Genomic DNA, 20,951 nt, shown 5'->3' on the forward strand with positions numbered 1-20,951 from the left:
GAAGCACTTGTACATTACTAAAACCGACTATCGAGTGATCTTCGGTGATTTCAGAATTCAGTATTCAGAATTATACCTAGAGGTCCTAAGTGTTCTGTGTAGAAGTCTATAAAAAGTACCTGAATACACAAAGCTTTTATTTCAAAATTTTATATTTTATTTAATTGTATTGAACAATATCAAATATGTGCAGAATTTGGCCAATTTATTTTTCACGTATTATTTATATAATCTCATATAATTGGTTTATCGAAAATTGATCATAATAAAAAACTAAATATATATATATATATATATATATATATATATATATATATATATATATATATAACTAATAACATACCATATACAGATCAAAAAGAGTTTGATCCATCTGAATGCTGAAAAAGACATCATGTGCAATAAAGACAGTAAGTCTCCCACCATGGGACATACTTCTACTGTCTCTGTCATGCATGATGCATAAATTAAGACGGGGCAAACGCTTTTCCTACAGTATAGGAAACAATACTTAATTTTAAGATGCAACTTAATATAGGGACAAGGTAGAATTTTCATTCCCAATATAAAGTCTCATCACCTTTTGCTCTAAAGGGTGCAAGACAAGTTATTATTGAATGTAATTTTTTCTAAATTCTGATAAAACATATATATATATATATATGTATATATCATCAGTCATTGCGTGAGTCTAATTTAAAACCACATCCTATTTTATTATTGTGTACTACATAGTCTTTTCGTTACACAGTTATTTTAATGAAGTGCTAGTGACAAGATGTGTATATATTTCTTAACAATTTTATTTACCCTTACTTTAGCAGAAAATCCTTGCCCGTTACATTTAACAACAAATCTAAACGAAAGTCACAAACTAAATAATGGTGATTATAAGAAACATGATGAAGTATTCACTCGTGCTCATAGATTTTTTCATAACGGCACCCTTTATGGATGTGTATGTAACCTGAAAACATGTATTATGAAGTGTTGTAACAAAGACGAGTTAATATCAAATTCCACTTGCGCAAAAGAACGAGACTCTGCTTTTACTTTATTGAATATAAAGGATAATATTTCTTCAAGTTTTCATCATATTTACAGTAGAGAATGTCCGCATTCAATGATACCTTACGGTGAATATAATATATTAAGTGATGGATCACTGGAAACGATTGAACCTGATTTCGCCACAGAGATTAAGCATATATATCCACCACACAGTTTTTGTATTGACGACTTTAGTGATTATCAAGCGCAACTTGCATTGGTGTGCATTCAAGGAGAAATTCCTGATACTATGGTTTCATATGGTGAGTTTTGAATTTTTACTTACATGAAACTTATGAAACACTGTTATAAATACGTTTATTTATAACAGTGTTTTATATTTTATGAATTTAATATTGTTAAATTTAAAAACATATTTTAAGTTTTACTTTTTGAGCAATTTATTTAATTATAAACATTTTAAATCGTGGTAGATAAAGATTTGATAATAAATATGATTTATTTAAACAACTGAATAAATATTGAATTGATTTTTTTCTCAAAAAATTCGAGTAATCAAAACGTTTTACACATTTCAATAAAGCAGTTTACTCAAATGACTCGAGTTTCTGAAAATGTAAATTAGTACATAAGAAAACGAAATTATCATCTGTTGAGGGACACCAATAAAAAGATACTAATATAACAAATGTGTGTAAAATATCAGATGGTTCCTAAATGTTGTGGTGTAGATGAAATATTTGAAGATGAAAATTATTCTTCAAATATTACCACGTCGGTAAAGCCCGCTAATACTGACGTATTCGGATTTATTTATTTTATTGTGTTAATGAGAGTTTCATAGATATGGATAAGTTTCATGTCGAGAATCAACTAATAAGAAAATTTAAAAAATGCTAATGGCAAGGACACTACCGTTGTACAATGTTTAATTAATATGGATATTTTTTATTTAATTGTGAGGTATAAATATTGTCCAAGTTTTGTTTTGGACAATGAACAGCAAATCATAATCAATAAAGTTTTCCTTTCGGTTTACCACTATATACATACATACATACATATATCATGTGTTTATATTAGAAGATAATAATTACTAGAATTACTGAAATCAAATGGGGATTTTGGTAAATTCGGGCAAGTAACTGCGAAATACTATTTATCTGGGTATCTCCACGATTAATCACTTTAGAATATTTTACTACCATATCAATCTATAAGATGAACTAAAGAATATATAAATTACATAATAAAAGAACTTTTTGAATTATTAAATAAGCAAAAAAAAATGTAAGATACCCATTGGAAAGGCTTTGATCCAACTAGATTTTGAGAGAGATAGCATGCATGACAGAGGCGGTAAAAGATTCTCACTCAAAATTTAGTCGGATGAAACGGTTTTCAATTGGTATGATACAGTGGCAGAAAAATATAAAATCTGGATTATGTCCAAAATGTCACCACGAGATATTTGGCTCAAAAACCAATTGATTTTTATGGGTTCTGGATTGAAAATTTGCACACTAGATGCCAAAAGGTTGTTGATAAGTTAATGTTAATGTAAGAAAGCGACATTACTTTCTGGTTCCCCTTATATTTATATACCTATATTTAGTTGTCACACAAATTTTATATTTTACTTCTTAATTGGAATAAAATTATTTATATAAGTTATGTTATTTATTTTATTTGGTCCCAATATTATGGTTGGGTATCGTATTCTTCAATTGGTCTAGCATGAGGACAATGAATAGAAATAAACAGAATGTACAAACAACTGGGTGAAGGTTAAACATTATTTTACAATTCTTGCCAAAATTTGTCTTGTTAAGTTAAAAAAAATAGTGCTGTTTAACGAAGTATAAAATATAAGCAAAATTATATTGATGATTTTTGTTTGTACTTCAAACAATTATTTATCTATTATTTTCATAATTAATTTTTTTATACATGATAATTTAGAGTGTTTAGAAGTGAGCTTCAGCCGTACTTTTGACATTTTAAAAATTAATCTGACTTGATTGATTGATGCACAAAATCGGGTGTATGCATCAGAAAATTGCAATATCTTATCTTCCTACACTCCTAACTTATATCACTCTTTTCAGATTCAGTGCAGAATTATACGCAAATGACAAGAGTCCCAGTTTATTATTGAATGTGCTTTTTTCTAAATTCTGTCAGAACAAATTTTATTGAATATATTTTTAGAAGCGTATATAAAATTATATATACACTCCATTATCACCAGTTATTGCGTGAGTCTAATGAAAACCACATCCTATTTTATTGATGTGTACTACTTGTAGTAAAACAGTTATTTCAGTGAAGTGCTGGTAACAAGATGTATATGCATTTTTTATCAATTTTATTTACCATCACATTAGCAGAAAACCCTTGCCCATTACATTTAACAACGGCTTTAAACGAAAGTCACAAACTAAATAATGGTGATTATAAGAAACATGATGAAGTGTTCACTCGTGCTCATAGATTTTTTCATAACGGCACCCTTTATGGATGTGTATGTAACCTGAAAACATGTATTAGGAAGTGTTGTGAGAAAGACGAGTTATTAACGAACTCTACTTGCGCAAAAGAACGAGACACTGCTTTTACTTTATTAAATATAAATGATAATATTTCTTCAACTTTTCATCATATTTACAGTAAAGAATGTCCACATTCAATAATACCTTACGAAGAATATATAATATTAAGTGATGGATCATTGGAAACGATTGAATCTCCTCCCGCTAAAGAGGTTAAGCATATATATCCACCACTTAGTTTTTGTATTGAGGACTTTAGTGATGATCAAGCGCAAATTGCATTTGTGTGCATACCAGGAGAAATTCGTAATACTACGGTTTCATATGGTGAGTTTTGATTTTTTTATTTATTTAGCGTATATATAATAGTGTTTTATATTTTATGAATTTAATATTTTTAAATTTAAGAACATATTTTTCGGTTTATTACTTCTCTTAAGAGGGTCTCCAGGAAGAATGTCAAAGCCGATTAATATGAATAACAATTCGTTACAAAGGCAATAAAATTACGCATCCAACAGTACATAATTCATTTATAACTAGACGAAGATGAGAGTTACACCTGTTACACGATTTTCTATCCTTTAAGTAATTTAATAAATTATTTCTACATCTTAAGTTTTACTTTTTAAACAATTTATTTAATTACAAACATTTTAAATCCTGATAGATCAAGATCTGATACATAGTAAAAAAGTTCTATTATATTTATATTTATAAATACACATCCACCACGTCTCCAACATTTCTTAAGTTAATAAATTTTTTCGCCTTAATAAAAAAGAGAAGCAGTATTGAAAATCTTTCCAAAACTGGATTCACCTAACACAAGCACGCCAAATAGTTTTTAAAATTGCAGAATAGCCATTTCGGTATGTTATCTCATTGGCTCGGAGGCACGCCTCAGTTCCCCTACCACTGAAACAATAGTCCGACCTTAAAACGCATGCGTGAACCATTTATCAACGAACTAGCGCAAAGAGGCATATTTAAAAGTGTCACTGGAGAACTTGCGTACAAAATATTCATTGTAATTTAATATGTAGACCTGTTATGCTTGTTTAATTGTCGGTTTTACAACAAATTACCTTTTACCTTTGTTAAAGTTATGTCAATAAAATCATTTTCATAGGTGAGGCACTGCCTCATATGAGTAACAGCAACAGGATTCGTATAAACTGGGTAAAGAGCTGAGCAATCAAAACGCTGAAGGTGAATAGTTATATGAATGAATGAATAGAAAAAATAATATCTATTAAATGTTCAGGAATGGCCAAATAAACGTAAAATTGTAAAGTTTTTGCACAATTCAGGTGGATAGAACAGTTTCCGAAAATGTAAAATAGTACATCGAAAAATACAAATTTACAATTGTTGAGTGACTCCAATAAAAAGAAATTAATATGATTTTCGTGTTCAACACACAAAAAATCATCTGCTGAAGATTGTTGTTATTGGTTTATATTTTAAGTATAGATGTTATGAATGTTAAGGATTGTTATTATAATTATTATTATTATAATTAATTTTATATAACATACATTCTATTATCACCAGTTATTGCGTGAGTCTAGTGAAAACCACATCCCATTTTATTGATGTGTTCTAGTTTTAGTAAAACTGTTATTTCAGTGAAGTGCAGGTGTCAAAATGTACATTCATTTTTTATCAATTTTATTTACCGTTACATTAGCAGAAAACCCTTGCCCATTAGATTTAACAACAGATTTAACCGAAAGTCACAAATTAAATAATGGTGATTATAAGAAATATGACGAAGTGTTCACCCCTGCTCATAGATTTTGACATAACGGCACCCTTTATGGGTGTGTATGTAACCTGAAAACATGTATTAGGAAGTGTTGTAACAAAGACGAGTTAATAACAAATTCTACTTGCGTAAAAGGACGAGACTCTGGCTTTACTTTATTTAATATAAAAGATAATATATCCTCAACTTGTCATCATATTTACGGTTATAAATGTTCCTATTCATTAATACCTTACGATGAATATCTAATACTAAGTGATGGGTCACTGGAAACGATTGATCTCGTTCCTCGTATATATCCACCTCTTAGTTTTTGTATTGATGACTTTAATGATTATCAAGCGCAAATTGCATTGGTGTGCACTCAAGAAGAAATTCCTAATACTACGATTACATATGGTGAGTTTTGATTTTTTTATTTATAACAGTCTTTCATATTTTATGAGTTTAATATTTTTAAATATGATATCATTAGCTCATTAACTATCAATATAGTTAAGTTACTAATATATTAAACTAGTTTAAAATTTCAACTTTTTTAACGTTAGAGCCGTTCGGGTAAATTTAAGTAAACTTATCCTTCTTTTAGTCCTGGTAGACGAAGATCTGAATGAAAATATTAAATTTACTCCTAAATAAAAAAATTTGAAAATGATTTTCGTAATAAGCACACACCAAAAAATATGTAAAATAATATTTATATTATGAACATTAAAATAGTTAATTTTATAAATATTTTGTATCATAATATATGTCAAAGTCATCTGGTGAAGATGAAAATGTACAATGTTGTATAATTTATAAATTTCCACATTCTTGTTTAAAATCGACGTAGTTGTTTATATACATAGATTGGGAAACTGGCTTATTTTACAAATAGATCGCCAAGCGTTTCACTACTCGCCAATGACGATGTTAAGAATCTTAATGTTCGGATTATTTTCCTCAATGACCACAGGGGAAAATTTAGATTCGTGTAAAAAGTCAGTTTGTATTCCTAAATGTTGTGGTGCAGATGAAATACTTGAAAATGGAAGTTGTTCTTCAAATGTTACCTCGCCGGTAGACGCGGATCAAGTACTCAAATTCGGATTTACTTACAGTGTACTGGATGAATTACTGAATTATTGTGACAATAAAGGTGGCGTGTTCGTTTCTTTAAGTTTTAACCCAACACCCAGTGGTGAAATTGAGCTAAATTCGGAAACTAGAGTACAACAACATGAATATTGTGTTGAATATCAAGACACCAGTACTGAACTAGAAGCAATTGTTTGTTCTATTGAAGATACTATTAATGGACAGTTTCAGAAATATGGTAAGTTTCATGTGTTAATGTCGACACACAAAATTATGCCATAAATATGACTGAATATTACAGTTGTACATTTCGTCCATGTTTTGACTTTTGACAGCAATGAACTTAACCGTAAAAGCAAATTATAATCAATAACATTTTCCCCTTGGTTTACCACTACATACAAAAAAACGTAATCATTTTATTAAAAAGAACAATACTTTTTAATTTAAATTAATTTTATAATTAATAAGTGTCTAAACATTTCGTACCTCAGTTTATATACGTATATCTTTATTTATGTAGTTTTCATACAACATTTTATTTCGGGCAGGGTTCATAAGTAAAGCAACTAAAACCTATATTCAATACAATTGATTTTATATAAGAAAACATGTGAACTGGACAGATGGGCAATGGAAAACAATTTTGTTTTTCGATAAAAGTTGGCTCCAATTATTCAAATCTGATGGAATTTCATAGGTGAGAGGACCAATTAATGAAAAGACCCACTGTGAAGCATGGTGAAAGAGGCTTTATGGTTTGGAGATGTTTTTCTGGATTTGGCATGACCCCACTGGTTAAGTTAGACGGGATAATAGATCGTTTTGTTTATTGTGACATTCTCTAAAATCATATGCTTCCATTTGCTGAAGGTAACATCACTTGAAGGTGAACATTCCACCACGACAACGATCCGAATCATACGTCTAAGTTAGTTAAAGAACGGTTCACTTTTCAAAGAATACGTGTCATGCCTTGGCCAGCACAAAACCCAGACCTCAATCCGATGGAAAACCTTTCAGAAGAAATTGATCGGGAAATCCCTGCAAAAGGACTGACTGATATGAAAGAACTCTACGAGTTCATAATCATTCGAAAGAAATTTCGAACGATTATATTGAAAAGCTACCAAAATCAATGAAGAAAAGGTGTTTAGAAGTTATTAAAATTAAATTAATTTCTCCAATTTATTTGAGAAAAGTAACTGACAAATTAAAATCTTAATTCTTTGTTGAAACTGAATGAAAAATTTATTTTGACAATAATTTGAGTTGAAAAGCAGATACAGTGAGCTCTTTCATTGATTACCCACTCTACATAATACAAAATGTAAAACTAAACTTTCAAATAAGTTTCAAAATTAAAAATTTGATATACAAAATATTTCTTACACTAAATATACACTAACGTAAAATTATATTGAATGATATTTAAATTCCGCTAAAATACCTACGTTTCACAAGACGAAAGGATAATATCAATATTGTATTAAATAGATAATCATAGTTGACAATAAAATATATTGGTGAATGTGTGGTTTGTTTCCTTAAATCTACAGACGTTGATATATATTGTTATATCTTATCAGTCAGTTATCAGTATCTGAATATTTTAAAAAACCATGAATAATTTAAGCACGCATCTTTAATGTATATACAATGTATCGAAGAAGATATTGTCTTTTTATTGTGTGCATGTTAAATTTAATTAACGTCAATACTGAAAACATTACGATCTGGAAATGTTGCCAAAATGGACATTACTTCTCAGAGAAAGGTTGTGTTGAAGGAAATTATAGTTCTGCGGTATTTAAACAACAGAATCTCTTATTCAATCACGGAAGACCGTTTACTGCATGTGATGGAGAGGAAACGAACATGCTCGTGTCTAAAGTGGAATTATTTGAAAACGGAACGTTTGACTTTGATGGCGACATACTTAACAATACTGAAGCTTGTTTAGAATCATATCATAGTGAAGTTGATAATACTACTTTAGAAGACATTGTTGTTGTTTGGTGCATACCTGTTGACTACGTGGAGGAAACAAAATTAGAAATCATAAATAAAGGTAATTTCTTAAAAATATTAGTTACAAAATTAGTTAGTATAAATACTACCAACTTTTATATCGTGTATTTGAAATATCTGTATCTTATCAGATAGGCAAGAAGTCATAAATAAGACAATTGAAGCGAAGCAATGATAAATAGTAGTAGATAATATGAGGTGCACATGTGTGTTTTTATTTATTATTTAACTTATTTGCTGTCTGATAGTTAACATTATGTATGAAATTTGGAGATGTTGTGAAAAAGGGCAATATGCTTCTGAAGAGGGGTGTGTGCAAGGGGACTTCACAGCCACATTATTTAGAGATCAAAATCTATTATTTAATTATGAAGCACCGCCAGAGTGTGACAGTGGAGTGAACCAAACTTCAGTTATAGTGAACTCTGACATTATTAAATGGCACAATTATGGAATATTTGATGTTGGCGATACCTTTTACAATATTAACCAGACTTGTTTCGAATCGTATTATAATACGGAAAACTTAGATGACGATGTTTTAATGTCGATTTGTATACCTACAGAAGGTATGCAAGATTCAGAGGAAGGCAGAATGTACTTGGGTAAGTCGCATATTGCCAAATTTTATTGTTATCGCCAAAAAATGCCAAACAGATTTAGGTATATTTTAATGGAGGTTATTAAATTTCAATTTTTGTAATTGGGATATCATGTAATCAGAATATAACTTTGCCGGTCACTCCATTAGGTGATGACACCCTAGATAATATATATAGCCTAATATAACACGTATTAGCTAATAAATAACCTACTCCAAATTGATTTTTAATTAACACTCCCTTAATTGCTATTTTAACAGACATTGTGGGCATCTATACTGTTAAATCGATACAACCATATACATGTAAGTTTAGTTCAAGAGTTTGAATGATCCGTGCAGCTTATCGGAGATAAAGTGTGCTTATAATACTTTGTTGTTAGCGATTACAACAACAGTAGCGAAAGTGTTCACGTAAAGCTTCAGTCTAATCTGTTGACATGGTTCTATTTCAAACATTATTTTTTATTTATTTAATGCAGTGCTCAGTTGGATTTGTCAATGATGACTCATGGTGTTGTTACAATAATACTTACATAAAAAACATTGTTTGTTTGAAAAACGATTGTACGGACGGCAATTGTAGAATTTGTGAGACGGGCGAAATTGAAAAATATTGTGGCCCAGACCAAGTTTGTAAAGAAAATGTCCGATTTAACATCTCACCCGAAATTGGCAATCAAGCTTTGAACGAAACTTCAATGGTCGATGAAAAACACTATTGTCATCAAAAGACCTGCGTGCCGAAATGTTGCGACAAACACGAAATTATTCAAAATGGAAAATGCGTTTCATTAAAAAACGACGTAAATGTCAATTTTAAACCGATCATAAACAACAACAGCATTGATTACAAAATTACTTATAATAAAATGTCAACGAGAAAAAAAACTTATCTGTGTATTAGCATACCGGGTGATGAGTTTATTATTGTTTCCAACAGCTCAGTTGTTTACAACTTCAACGAGAGTAGTACATATGGTGACTACTGCGTGGATTTTTTTATGGAAAATTTCGATTTGTGTTTGTACTTACCTCTAAACGATGAAGAACTGCAAGAACATTTGGACAGAAGCATTGTAAAAAGCAGGAAAACTAGTCAAATAATTGGTATGAATTAATATTATATTTTTTATAAAAAAAATTGTGAAAAAAGGTACTTCATTACGTCATTTTAAATGTAGAAACTATGATATTTTTTTTGTATTTAAAGATTGAGAATAAAAATTAATTTATTGATTTTAAGATTTATTTGTTTATAGAAAAAATGTAAAAAATTTCTTTCACATAGATAAGCTGAATATGAAAAAATTACACATCTTTTCTTTCTTATTCAACTAATATTAAATACAGTGTGGACCATTTGAAAGCCTCATAGAATTTGTATTTTTTGTTTAATTTTAACAAACTTTTTTTCAATTCCAAAGCATGAAAATATCACATTTTTTTGCCCAGAACCAAAAATATGACCGTGTAGATGTAGGTTTTTGAAAATCTTCTATTAAGATATATTTTCTGTTCAATCATATGGATTTTTTCTTTAAAAATCTAGGTTTTACCAAGAGGTAGATGAAATAAAATGAAAGTTCCTGTGACAAGCAAATAATGCTGTTTCTTTATATATCAAAATTCAGATGACAACTTTACAAGTTCATATATTTACACTGTTCAAATTTATAAAAATTTAGTACTAATCTTAAATACTATTCATTTTTCTATCATAACATTCCTACTTTTAATTCAATTACACAGTACGTATATAATTCAATACTTAACGATTAAAAATGTGAAAATATTCAAAAATTACAAAAATTATTGAAAATCGTCAAAAAATTATTCAATTAAAGCCATGTTAAATAACCAAATCATCATCATTTAAATTATAATTATATTTTAAAAGAAGGTTCTTAACTCATTTTAAATGAAAAAAAAATTGAGAAAACACATGAAACATTAGTATTTTTAATTTTAATTTAGAAATAAATATTTATTATTTTTATTGGTAAACTGGACGTACTTCATGATTTGTGCATATATCAATTTTTAAGATATTTATAGTAGCAATAAATATGCACTGTGTATTGTGTTTATTTTTATTATTTTTATTAAAAACAATAAAAAAGAAATATGAAATACAAATAATTTTGTTACAAAATTATTAAGGAAAATTTATGTCATACTTCATCTTACCAACTGTAATATAATAATTTTATTCTCACATATATATATATATATATATATATATATATATATATATATATATATTCAATGTTTTATTTTAACGCAAAATTTTTTAGAATTACTAAAAAACATACACAACATTTTTTTTCTCATTTGCCTTCTACATAATTTTTTTGAAAATATATCGAATTGTATTAGATTTTTATTGATCAGTTGATAGAAACTGAATAATATCAGATAAATATGAATGACGTAAGACACATTTGGCGTTTCCAGCCTTTAAAAAAGTTAAACAAACAAGGAAAAAAATATGGATAAAAATGGGTGCGGAGTATTCAAAAAAATAAATTATTAGAAAAATATGTTAATTTTATATAAAGGTATATTAATCGCTTAGTCATATGTTTTTTCCCAAAAAAAAAAAATTAATTGGACCCGATTTATAAATATATTGAATTGTATTATATATTTATCAAACAATTTTACAGAAATTGAATATGATGAGATATCCGGGAAGTCAATTGGCTATTGTAAAAATTAATTACTTAAAAATATGTCAATATTGGATATCTTTTCTGTTCATCATATGGATTTCTTCTCAAAAAATCTATGTTGTACCAAGAGTTAAATGAAATAGAGTGAAAACTTAAAAGTTTCTAGACAAAACAAGCAAATGATGGCTGTTTCCTTATGTATAAAAATCCAGACGCCAACTTTACAAATTCTTATATTTACACTCTTCAAATTCATACAAATTTAGTACTATATTTTCTATATTCATTCATATTTTTTTATTACTAAAGCATACATACTAAGTATCTAATTCAATATCTTAACGATTAAAAATGTGCAAATTATTGAAAACCGTTATATAATCTTAATTCAATTAAATCCATGTTAAACAACCAAATCATCGTGTTTTTCATTCGTTTAAATTATAATTATATTTTAAAACAAGGAATATTTCTAAATCATTTTAATTGATTGAGAACATCAATGTATTATAAAATCATGAGTTCTTTTAATTTTTATTTGAAATTATTTTGAGAATATAAAAAATAAATATTTATTATTTTTATTTGTAGACTGGGCATATTTCGTGAATTTGTGCATATATCCATTTTTAAGATATTTATAGTAACGATAAATATGCACTATGTATATTGTATTATTTATATTAAAAAATATAAAAAAGAAATATGTCGTACTAATATTTTTAGTTTCGAAATTACAAAAGGAAAATTTATGTAATACTTAATGTTGCCTACTACAATGTAATAACCGTATTATCAGTCAGTGTTAATAATAATACAAACAAATGAAACATTTTGTATGCCTAAAAATATCAAATACAAATTTTAACATCAAAATTTATACAGTACATGTAAACATATACATATTATAAAGTACATATTTATAAAGTACATATTTTTTTCAATATCTTTTATGTCAATGCAAAAATTCACATTCACATATCAATTATATCAAATGTGGAGGATAAATGTAAAATTAAATAAAAATTAGTTTAATGAATTTTTTAGATTTTTCTAAAAAACATACATAACATTTTTTCTCATTTGCCTTCCACTTGATATATTTGACAATATATCGAATTGTGTTAGATTTTTATTGATTAGTTGATTTTATAGAAACTGAATACTATCAGATTATACATGAATGACGTAAGATATAATTTGGCTTTTCCAGCCTTTAAAGAGGTAAAACAAACAAGGAAAAAAATATGGATAAAATATATGGGTGTGCTGTATTAAAAAAATAAAATATGTTTTATATTTGGATGTATTTTTCGCTCATACGTTTTTTTCCCCAAAAAAAAATAAGGTTTGACTTGATTTATAAATATATTGAATTGTAGTACAAATTTAACAATCAATTTTAAAGAAATTTAATATGACGATATATCCAGGAAGTACAACAAATTCACTTGGCTATTGTAAAATTAATTAAATAAAAATATATCAATATTGGATGCATTTTCTAATCATTTTTATTTTGATTTATTGAAGTATTGCTGCTTCTTTATACAGTTATTGAAAATAGCCAATATACCAAAGACTTTAATTTAAGTAACAAAATTGCATAAGAAACTATATATCGTGTAATACTTAATATTACTTACTTATTATCACACGGTATTAATAATAGTGTAAACAAATGAGCCATTGTTTATGTGAAAAATATCAACTACAAATCTTATCATTTATTAGATTAAACGGAGATACAAAGGAATGACAAATTACATTTAGTTTGTTTCTAAAATGAATGTGAAAACCTTGACGTTTTGTAAATGTGTATTATATTTAAATTTACTTAATGAAATTAATTGTGCGAAGGAGATACATAAATGTTGTCCCGAAAAACACGAACTGCAATCCGAATCGGAACTATGCGTACCATCAAATAACGTATTAAATATAAATAACACATTTAAACTGCATTATGGCTTCGAATGTGAATCCTCCAAAGTGCCCATACCTCTTTATGAAAACGATAAATTTTACATAAAAAACGATGGAAAATTAATTGTCGAATGGTCTCCAGAAACGCATGATGAGTTTGAGTGGAGTGACTATTGCATTGACTATATTAATAATTCATCCAGACCTCTCGGATTAATTTGTTTCTATAACGAAGAAGGAATGGCTCATCTGATGTTGTCAAGACAAATTTTTTCAAGGGGTAAATATTGAAAACAAATAGATTTAATGTAACTTCTCAAACGCATTTAATTAAATAAATTATAAACTATTCGCTTAATAAATAAATAATAGGTTCTTTATCCACAACCATATGGTTCTTGTCAATGTTACTACAAATTTATTGACGTAAAAGAGGTTTATGTTTAGAATTATGTAACTAAAACAATATTTTAATAAGACCCATTAATTTCTGCAATAATTTCCAATGCCAATAGTTTTGGTTCGTCGTCATAAAATAAACAGTGTCGACCGAACTCGAACAAAACAAGTTCTTTCATTCAGTTTAATCAGCCAGTGTCTTTGGCTGGTTGACACCCTTCGATTTCCGTGTCAGTGACAATGGCGGCGAAAGTATTGCTGAAAAAGTGCTGTGCGCTCGGATTTGAATTGTTAAATGGCACGTGTTTGATGTCCGATAACAAATTCGAATTCGAATTGATTTGGAATTTTGATTATGAGTTTCAATTTGGGGAGTGTCCGCCGGATAAGGTGCCCGTCGACATTTATAATGACAATGCGACTAAATTTGAATTAAGTGCGAATGGCAGTTTGCTGGTGGACTTTCTGGAACGTAATAGCTCTAAGTATTTTGACAATTATTGTGTAGATATTATCGAACAAGTGTTCGGTGCTTTATTGTGTCTTGATCCTTACACCTCCCAGAAAGAAGACTATATAGGTAACTTTGACTATCCAGCTAAAAATTATGTTGTTTGTGCCTATTTTTATTGTCATTTTTAAGGTTTCTTTTAATTTGTATACTTTTCTCTGATTATTTATTAAAATTAAAAAAGAGAACATTTTTTTGTGTGAATTCGCCCCACAAAATTTAACTAACCTACTAAATTTTGAGTACTGATTTTTAACTTTTTTATATACAGTATGTAATGAATATTTATTCTAAACTAATACGTCCAAAACAGTTTGAATATTTGAATTTGTTCGACTTACAATAAATATTCCACTAGGAAGATTTTAATTATAAGTTAATAAAATTAAATAATTAATTTTGCACAATAAAATTTAAGTCTTTTTAGTTAATGGCTTACATAAAATGAAACAACTTTAATTTATCATCTTTCGTATATATTGTAAACTAAATAAAAACTGGGAAAACTATGCTTTTAATTATAAAAAAATTCATTATTCGCTATTAATAATCAATTATTTGATTAATGAACACAAATGACAAAGTCTTAAATTAAACGCCAACGTGCTAAGGTGTGTAATATTTGTTCATTAATGAGTGACCCTTGAGTAAACTAATGGGCACCACTAAGTGACCTTCAATCAAGGAAATATGTTTTTTATGAATATTGGTAAAATAAGAAACTCGTATATTGAATGTGTACATTCATTTATGATTGGATTCATCACCATTAATTAGCATCATGATAAGCGAAACATGAAATAATTAATTAAATTTGTTGGTTTTCTGATGTAATATTGACAAATGTGATTTTTTTGGACCTAATCGTATGGTTTTTGTTAATCAATTAATTAGAACAACTTTAAAAATATATAAATTCTTACCGCCCTGTATATACACATATCGGTGAATATTTCTTGTATTAAAAATAATTCTGTTAATTACAAATCAAAACACTAAATAAAAGCTGGCAAAAGCAACGTTTTACTAAATGTCACTGATCTGTATAAAATCCATAAATTTTAATCTTACAGTATGTTATACACCAAAGTAAACTGAGTTAATAATATGCCTCGTAGAAAGAAATTACTTTCCAAATTAAAATCACGGATTGTATCGTTCTTTCAATTCGAAGGTAGACATAAAACTGGAAGACTCACATCCACCAAAATAAAAGGTCTACTTGAGATACAACTTGGAACTAATGTTTCTTTAAGTAAGTTGTAATATAATAACCCGAAGCATACTTCAAAATATTTGAAACAGTCGCTTTTAAGGGAGAAAATTATGTTATGAACTGGCCATGTCTATTTCCCGATCTAAACTCCATTGAAAACTTATGGAAAGCAGTGAACAACAAAATAAGATACAAAGATTACAGTAATTACCAATATAGGTCTTAGCAAATTATTCATAATAACGGTAATTTTACAATATATTAGTGTAAAATTAATTAAAATGCTAATTACAAATTATTTGTAGTAATAAAACTTTAAACAACATAAGTTGCTCTTCTTTTTGCCAGCCCAAAACAAATAATCATCAGTAAAATTAAACTCTATTTTTAATTCTAATTGTTAAATTTATAAAATAATAAAGTTAATTTATAATATTTTTTTTGTACATAATAACCAGGACAAATATTATTTAATTTTTAAAAAAGTTGGTCTACTTTTAATGTTAATTTACGATTAATTTGCGCATTATATCTTTAACATGATTTATTATTTTACAGATAATCATAGATTCAAGGATAAAGGGAACATAAACTTATGTTCACCAAAAATTTAAATTAATGATTTCTACATAGTTTTCTCTAATAATATAGAACAATACTCAACAAACCTGGTTAAAATTAGTAAAAATTCAAAGAAATACCAAAATAACAAAACGGTATACTTAAAACGTAATATGACAGTTGGTAATCATCCATCACTTACTAAAATAAATAACTTAATAATCAAACTTCGTCATGTATACATTCTCCAGCAGCAGGATAAAAAATTGTTTCAAAATCTTAATCAAATAAACTTATCTCATTGCTGCGAAAATATCAGTAAACTATGGTTCTCGTGTGAATTCGGATTCTTTATATTCTATTGATGAATTCGACATCTTCAAGCATGTTTCTTGTACCACTGGTTTTATTATTATTATTACACAGTGTTGCGTGTTTTAAAGAAAATAATTGTAACATAAGAAAGTGTTGTCCGGAGGGTGAGGTATTTGAAAGCGGTGGTACGTCAGTTAATTGTACGGTAGGGCTGGGCATCGGTTTTAACCCGTGCAATGTAACAGAATATGGAAAAAACTGTCCAAAAGGAGCCAAAAGGGCTTTATTAAATCCAAAGAAAAATGAAGTTTTTAAATTTGAATTGACCCCACACGGTTTTCTAAAATTTAATAGAAAAGAGTTTGATTTAAGTCACTACTGTGTTGAGACCAAAGGTGCCAATCACGTTGCGGTAATCTGTGTTAGTGGAAGTTCCAAAAGATCAGCACACAAATATGTAGGTGAGCTAATGTTTATACTGCTAACAATATTCATTTACCGGCTTTGATTATCTTGACGTTCAATTAAACCTAACATCAGTGTCATTAATAAAGTTGGGTGATACAAATAATGTAGTAATGGATGATAACAGATAGCATATATCAAATTTGGTAAATATTTTTTATAATAGTTATAACGGAATATAATAAATAACATAACAAAAAAGTAGAAAAACGATATTCATAATAAAATTCATATATTCAGAATGTTTAACATTTCTAGACATACCTTATATTTGGTCACGAAAGCCTTAACATTTATAATAAATTTATTTATTTTTCAAATTATAAGCAAAATAACAAAACTTTTATTTATTTTCATGAGCATAACATAACATACGGAAGTATTTTATTATTACCGATTAAATAATATTGATTGCTAGAAAATTTTAAAATAAAGTATCACCTATAAAAATCAATAATTTATTCGTTGATTATAAAATTCATCAAAACCTTTGAAATTTTGGAATAAGTTGACTATTGTTTAAAAATAAACGTTTGTCTATTAAACACAATTACCCTTTACTTGACATTGTCTGAAATATCTCTAAAGGATTCCATAGAAACCACCAATTGTAATACATTTCCGGTGAATGACATCCTCCTTTTAAATGTGTGACGATTTTAAAATTTATTAAGTGATAAATAATTATTTATAAATATAGAAAAATATAATTATTTTTTAATTATGTTTTTGACTCAGTCTCTATTAGCACAATTTTCTTGCAACATTCATAGAAGAAATGTAAACAAATTTATTAGCAAATATTTGCTAAGAGAACATGGCTTCAAACGTAAGGGGTCATTTGACTAACAATAAGAGTGTGAAGTGCAGTATTTAAAGTAAGATAAATATAAAAAAACACTTACAAAGAATTCTTTGCAAACGATAAGACATTATGAATAATAGAAACAGTGAATCAATGTAAATATATCTCAAGACAATGTTTAAGTTCATGTTTCTTGTGCTGCTGAATTTTAACTTTATAGAGTGCGTAAATAATAGGTGTAATGTTAGAAAATGCTGTCCAGAAGGATATACGTTCCAAAGAAATGTATCAAAGTGCATTAACGGAGACTCCCGAAGCCCTATGGAGTTTTTTAAGGACTGTGAAGTGAAAAACTATGGAAAACAGTGCCCGAAAGGTTACACCGCAGGTTTTTTGGATCCTACTGTAAATGAAGCTTATAAATTTTCTATTGAAAGGGACGGAGCACTCCATTTCTCAAAGAACAGCTACAACATAAGCACCTTTTGTTTGGAAATAATAAATCATCACCCTATCGCCATAATTTGCGTTGAGCCTAGTAGTGGTAGTGCAAGATCTAAATGTAATTATGCTGGTAAGAAATCTCAATTCATTACATTCCATTTATAGGAGTTTAATTATAAATTTTAAGGCACTTAAGTTACATTAACTGTAATTACAGTTTTATTCCTACGAATCTTATCATTTTTGTGGATGTGCCAGTTCCCAATTCAACCATTCAATAATAAAATTTCAACATTAATTTATCAACAACTTTGCTAATGTCAAACTTTAACCACGTATAACCCGTTTAAAAATAGGTGAAAATGTCATAAAAAGGCCCCTGTTTCTAAAATACAGAATATCACAATAATAAACATATATTATTTGTAAATATGTAAAAATATTTTCACTCATTTAATTCTAACTTGATAGGTATGTTTATAATAATATAGGTAAACTTTTAAAATAACTATTTGTTTATTTTCTCCAGTGGCGTATATCAATTTAATATAATTTCAAATATTTTTTAATCTAACGTATTTATGGTATTTAATATTAATATATATTATTACATTCATTTCAAAATATTTTGCAATTTAATTAATAATAATCAATATACTTGTGTAACATTTTTCAAATAAATTTCTTGGATTAATTTTTGAATATTAAAGTTTTACATAAATTATACTTATAAAATAGTATGTATTTGTCACACCCTGTACATTAGAGCCTATTTTTTAAAGAGACACGCATGTACAGTTTCAATATTAATTGATCAATAACATATTTTCTGATAATTTTCATTATCAACATTAATACACACCATGTGAAATTTTAACACCATATTTTTCTTTCAAAAATAGAGGAAATGTTTAATATTAAAGGTAAACTTTGAACTAGCTGCGTCAATATTAATAAAAATAAAATATAACTCAGAAAGCTTTATTTTTAAAGGGATAGAGATGAGTAAAATTTGATACACCCTGTATAATTAAAGTGAAAATTTATAAAACAACTAGAATAAAATATTACTATTTTTTAAAGAGATACACGTCATTAAAGTTTAATATACACATTTAATATAAAATTATTATAAAAATTTTCATTATCATCATTAATATACAGGATGTCAAAGTTTAACACCGTATTATCCTTTCCAAAATAGAGGAAATAATTAACTTTGAACATAATTCTTTTCTCTTATTTTTCTAGAGCGTCAATATTAATAAAAATAAAAATGGTACGTCACACACAACTTTTATATTTTTTGACTCTCCTCTTGCTTAGCTACCATATCAAAAAGTAAAAATACCACCTACGTTAGAGACAAATAGACGAAAATATTTGTTATATATTTATAAAATAAATCAAATAAATGATGTAACGTAATAAGTCTATTTTTTAAAGAGGTAGACGTGATTAAAAGTTGACACACCCTGTAAAATTAAAGGATGTCAAATTTTAACGCCCTATTATCCTTTGAAAAATAGAGGAAATGTTTAATATTAAGGGTAAACTTTGAACATAACTCTTTGTTTTAAAATAAAAAATAGTCGTCACACACAATTTTGATATTTGTTAACTCTCATCTAATTTTTTTATCTCGCTTCGTTTAATGAAAATATCACCTACGTTAAAGACAAATAGGCGGAAATATTTGTTATCTATTTATAAAATAAATCAAATAAATGATATGATACAATAAGCATATTTTTAAAGGGGTAGACGTGATTAAAATTTGATACACCCTGTATAATTAAAGTGAAAATTTATAAAACAACTAGGAACAAAGTATTTATTATTTTTTAAAGAGATGCACGTCATTAAAGTTTAATACACATATTTAATATAAAATTATTATAAAGTTTCAATATTAATTGATCAATAACTGGAACAAAGTATTACAATTTTTAAAGAGATACACATCATTAAAGTTTAAGACATATATTTAATATAAAATTATTATAAAGTTTCAATATTAATTGATCTTATGCTACTTGTTCAATTTTTACCAACAATTTTCATTATCAACATTAATACACAGGATGCCAAATTTTAACACCCTATTAACCAAAAATAGTGGAAATGTTCAATGTTAAGTGTAAACTTTGAACTGTTTGTTTTTTTATTTCTCTAGTGGCGTCAATATTACTAAAAATAAAAAATGGTACGCCACTCCTCTTTTTATTTTTTATCTCTCTTCGTTTAGCTACCAAATCAAAAAATAAATATACCACGCATTTTAGAGACAAATAGGGGTAAATATTTATTATATATTTATAAAATAAATCAAATAAATGTAAGCCATTTTTTAAAGGGGTAAACGTAATTAAAATTTGATACACCCAGTTCTGTTTCCAGTTCAAACTTGTTAATACTTTAGGTGGATATATTTATTATATATAAAAAAATAAATAATGACACAATAAGCCTATTTTTAAAGGGGTAGAAGATTTGATACACCCTGTATAATTAAAGTGAAAATTTATTAAACAACTGGAACAAAGTAACGTTTATTGATACTAGCTAATTTTACACTTTTACCGATT

The 20,951-nt window shown here is 27.4% G+C and overlaps 2 protein-coding genes across 4 annotated transcripts in view; one reads left to right on the forward strand and one right to left on the reverse strand.

Moving 5' to 3' along the window:
• Positions 1-20,951, reverse strand: part of LOC109595884 (G-protein coupled receptor dmsr-1) — a 61,407-nt gene that overhangs the window by 35,124 nt on the left and 5,332 nt on the right. The gene's annotated exons all lie outside the window — the stretch shown is intronic.
• LOC109607085 (G-protein coupled receptor Mth2) overlaps positions 815-20,951 on the forward strand; it is a 46,351-nt gene continuing 26,214 nt past the window's right edge. Inside the window, exon 1 of one of the 3 annotated variants that reach the window (XM_049963535.1) lies at positions 815-1,313. In XM_049963535.1, the coding sequence (XP_049819492.1) occupies positions 983-1,313 (331 nt within the window). In that variant the 5' untranslated portion in view covers positions 815-982. Of the gene's footprint in view, positions 1,314-8,692; positions 9,051-18,228; positions 18,494-20,951 lie in introns of those variants that run through there. The other 2 variants (XM_049963534.1, XM_049963536.1) reach the window with 2 other exon arrangements.

Source organism: Aethina tumida, chromosome 2 (genome assembly GCF_024364675.1).
Source record: "Aethina tumida isolate Nest 87 chromosome 2, icAetTumi1.1, whole genome shotgun sequence".
Lineage (NCBI taxonomy): Eukaryota > Metazoa > Arthropoda > Insecta > Coleoptera > Nitidulidae > Aethina > Aethina tumida.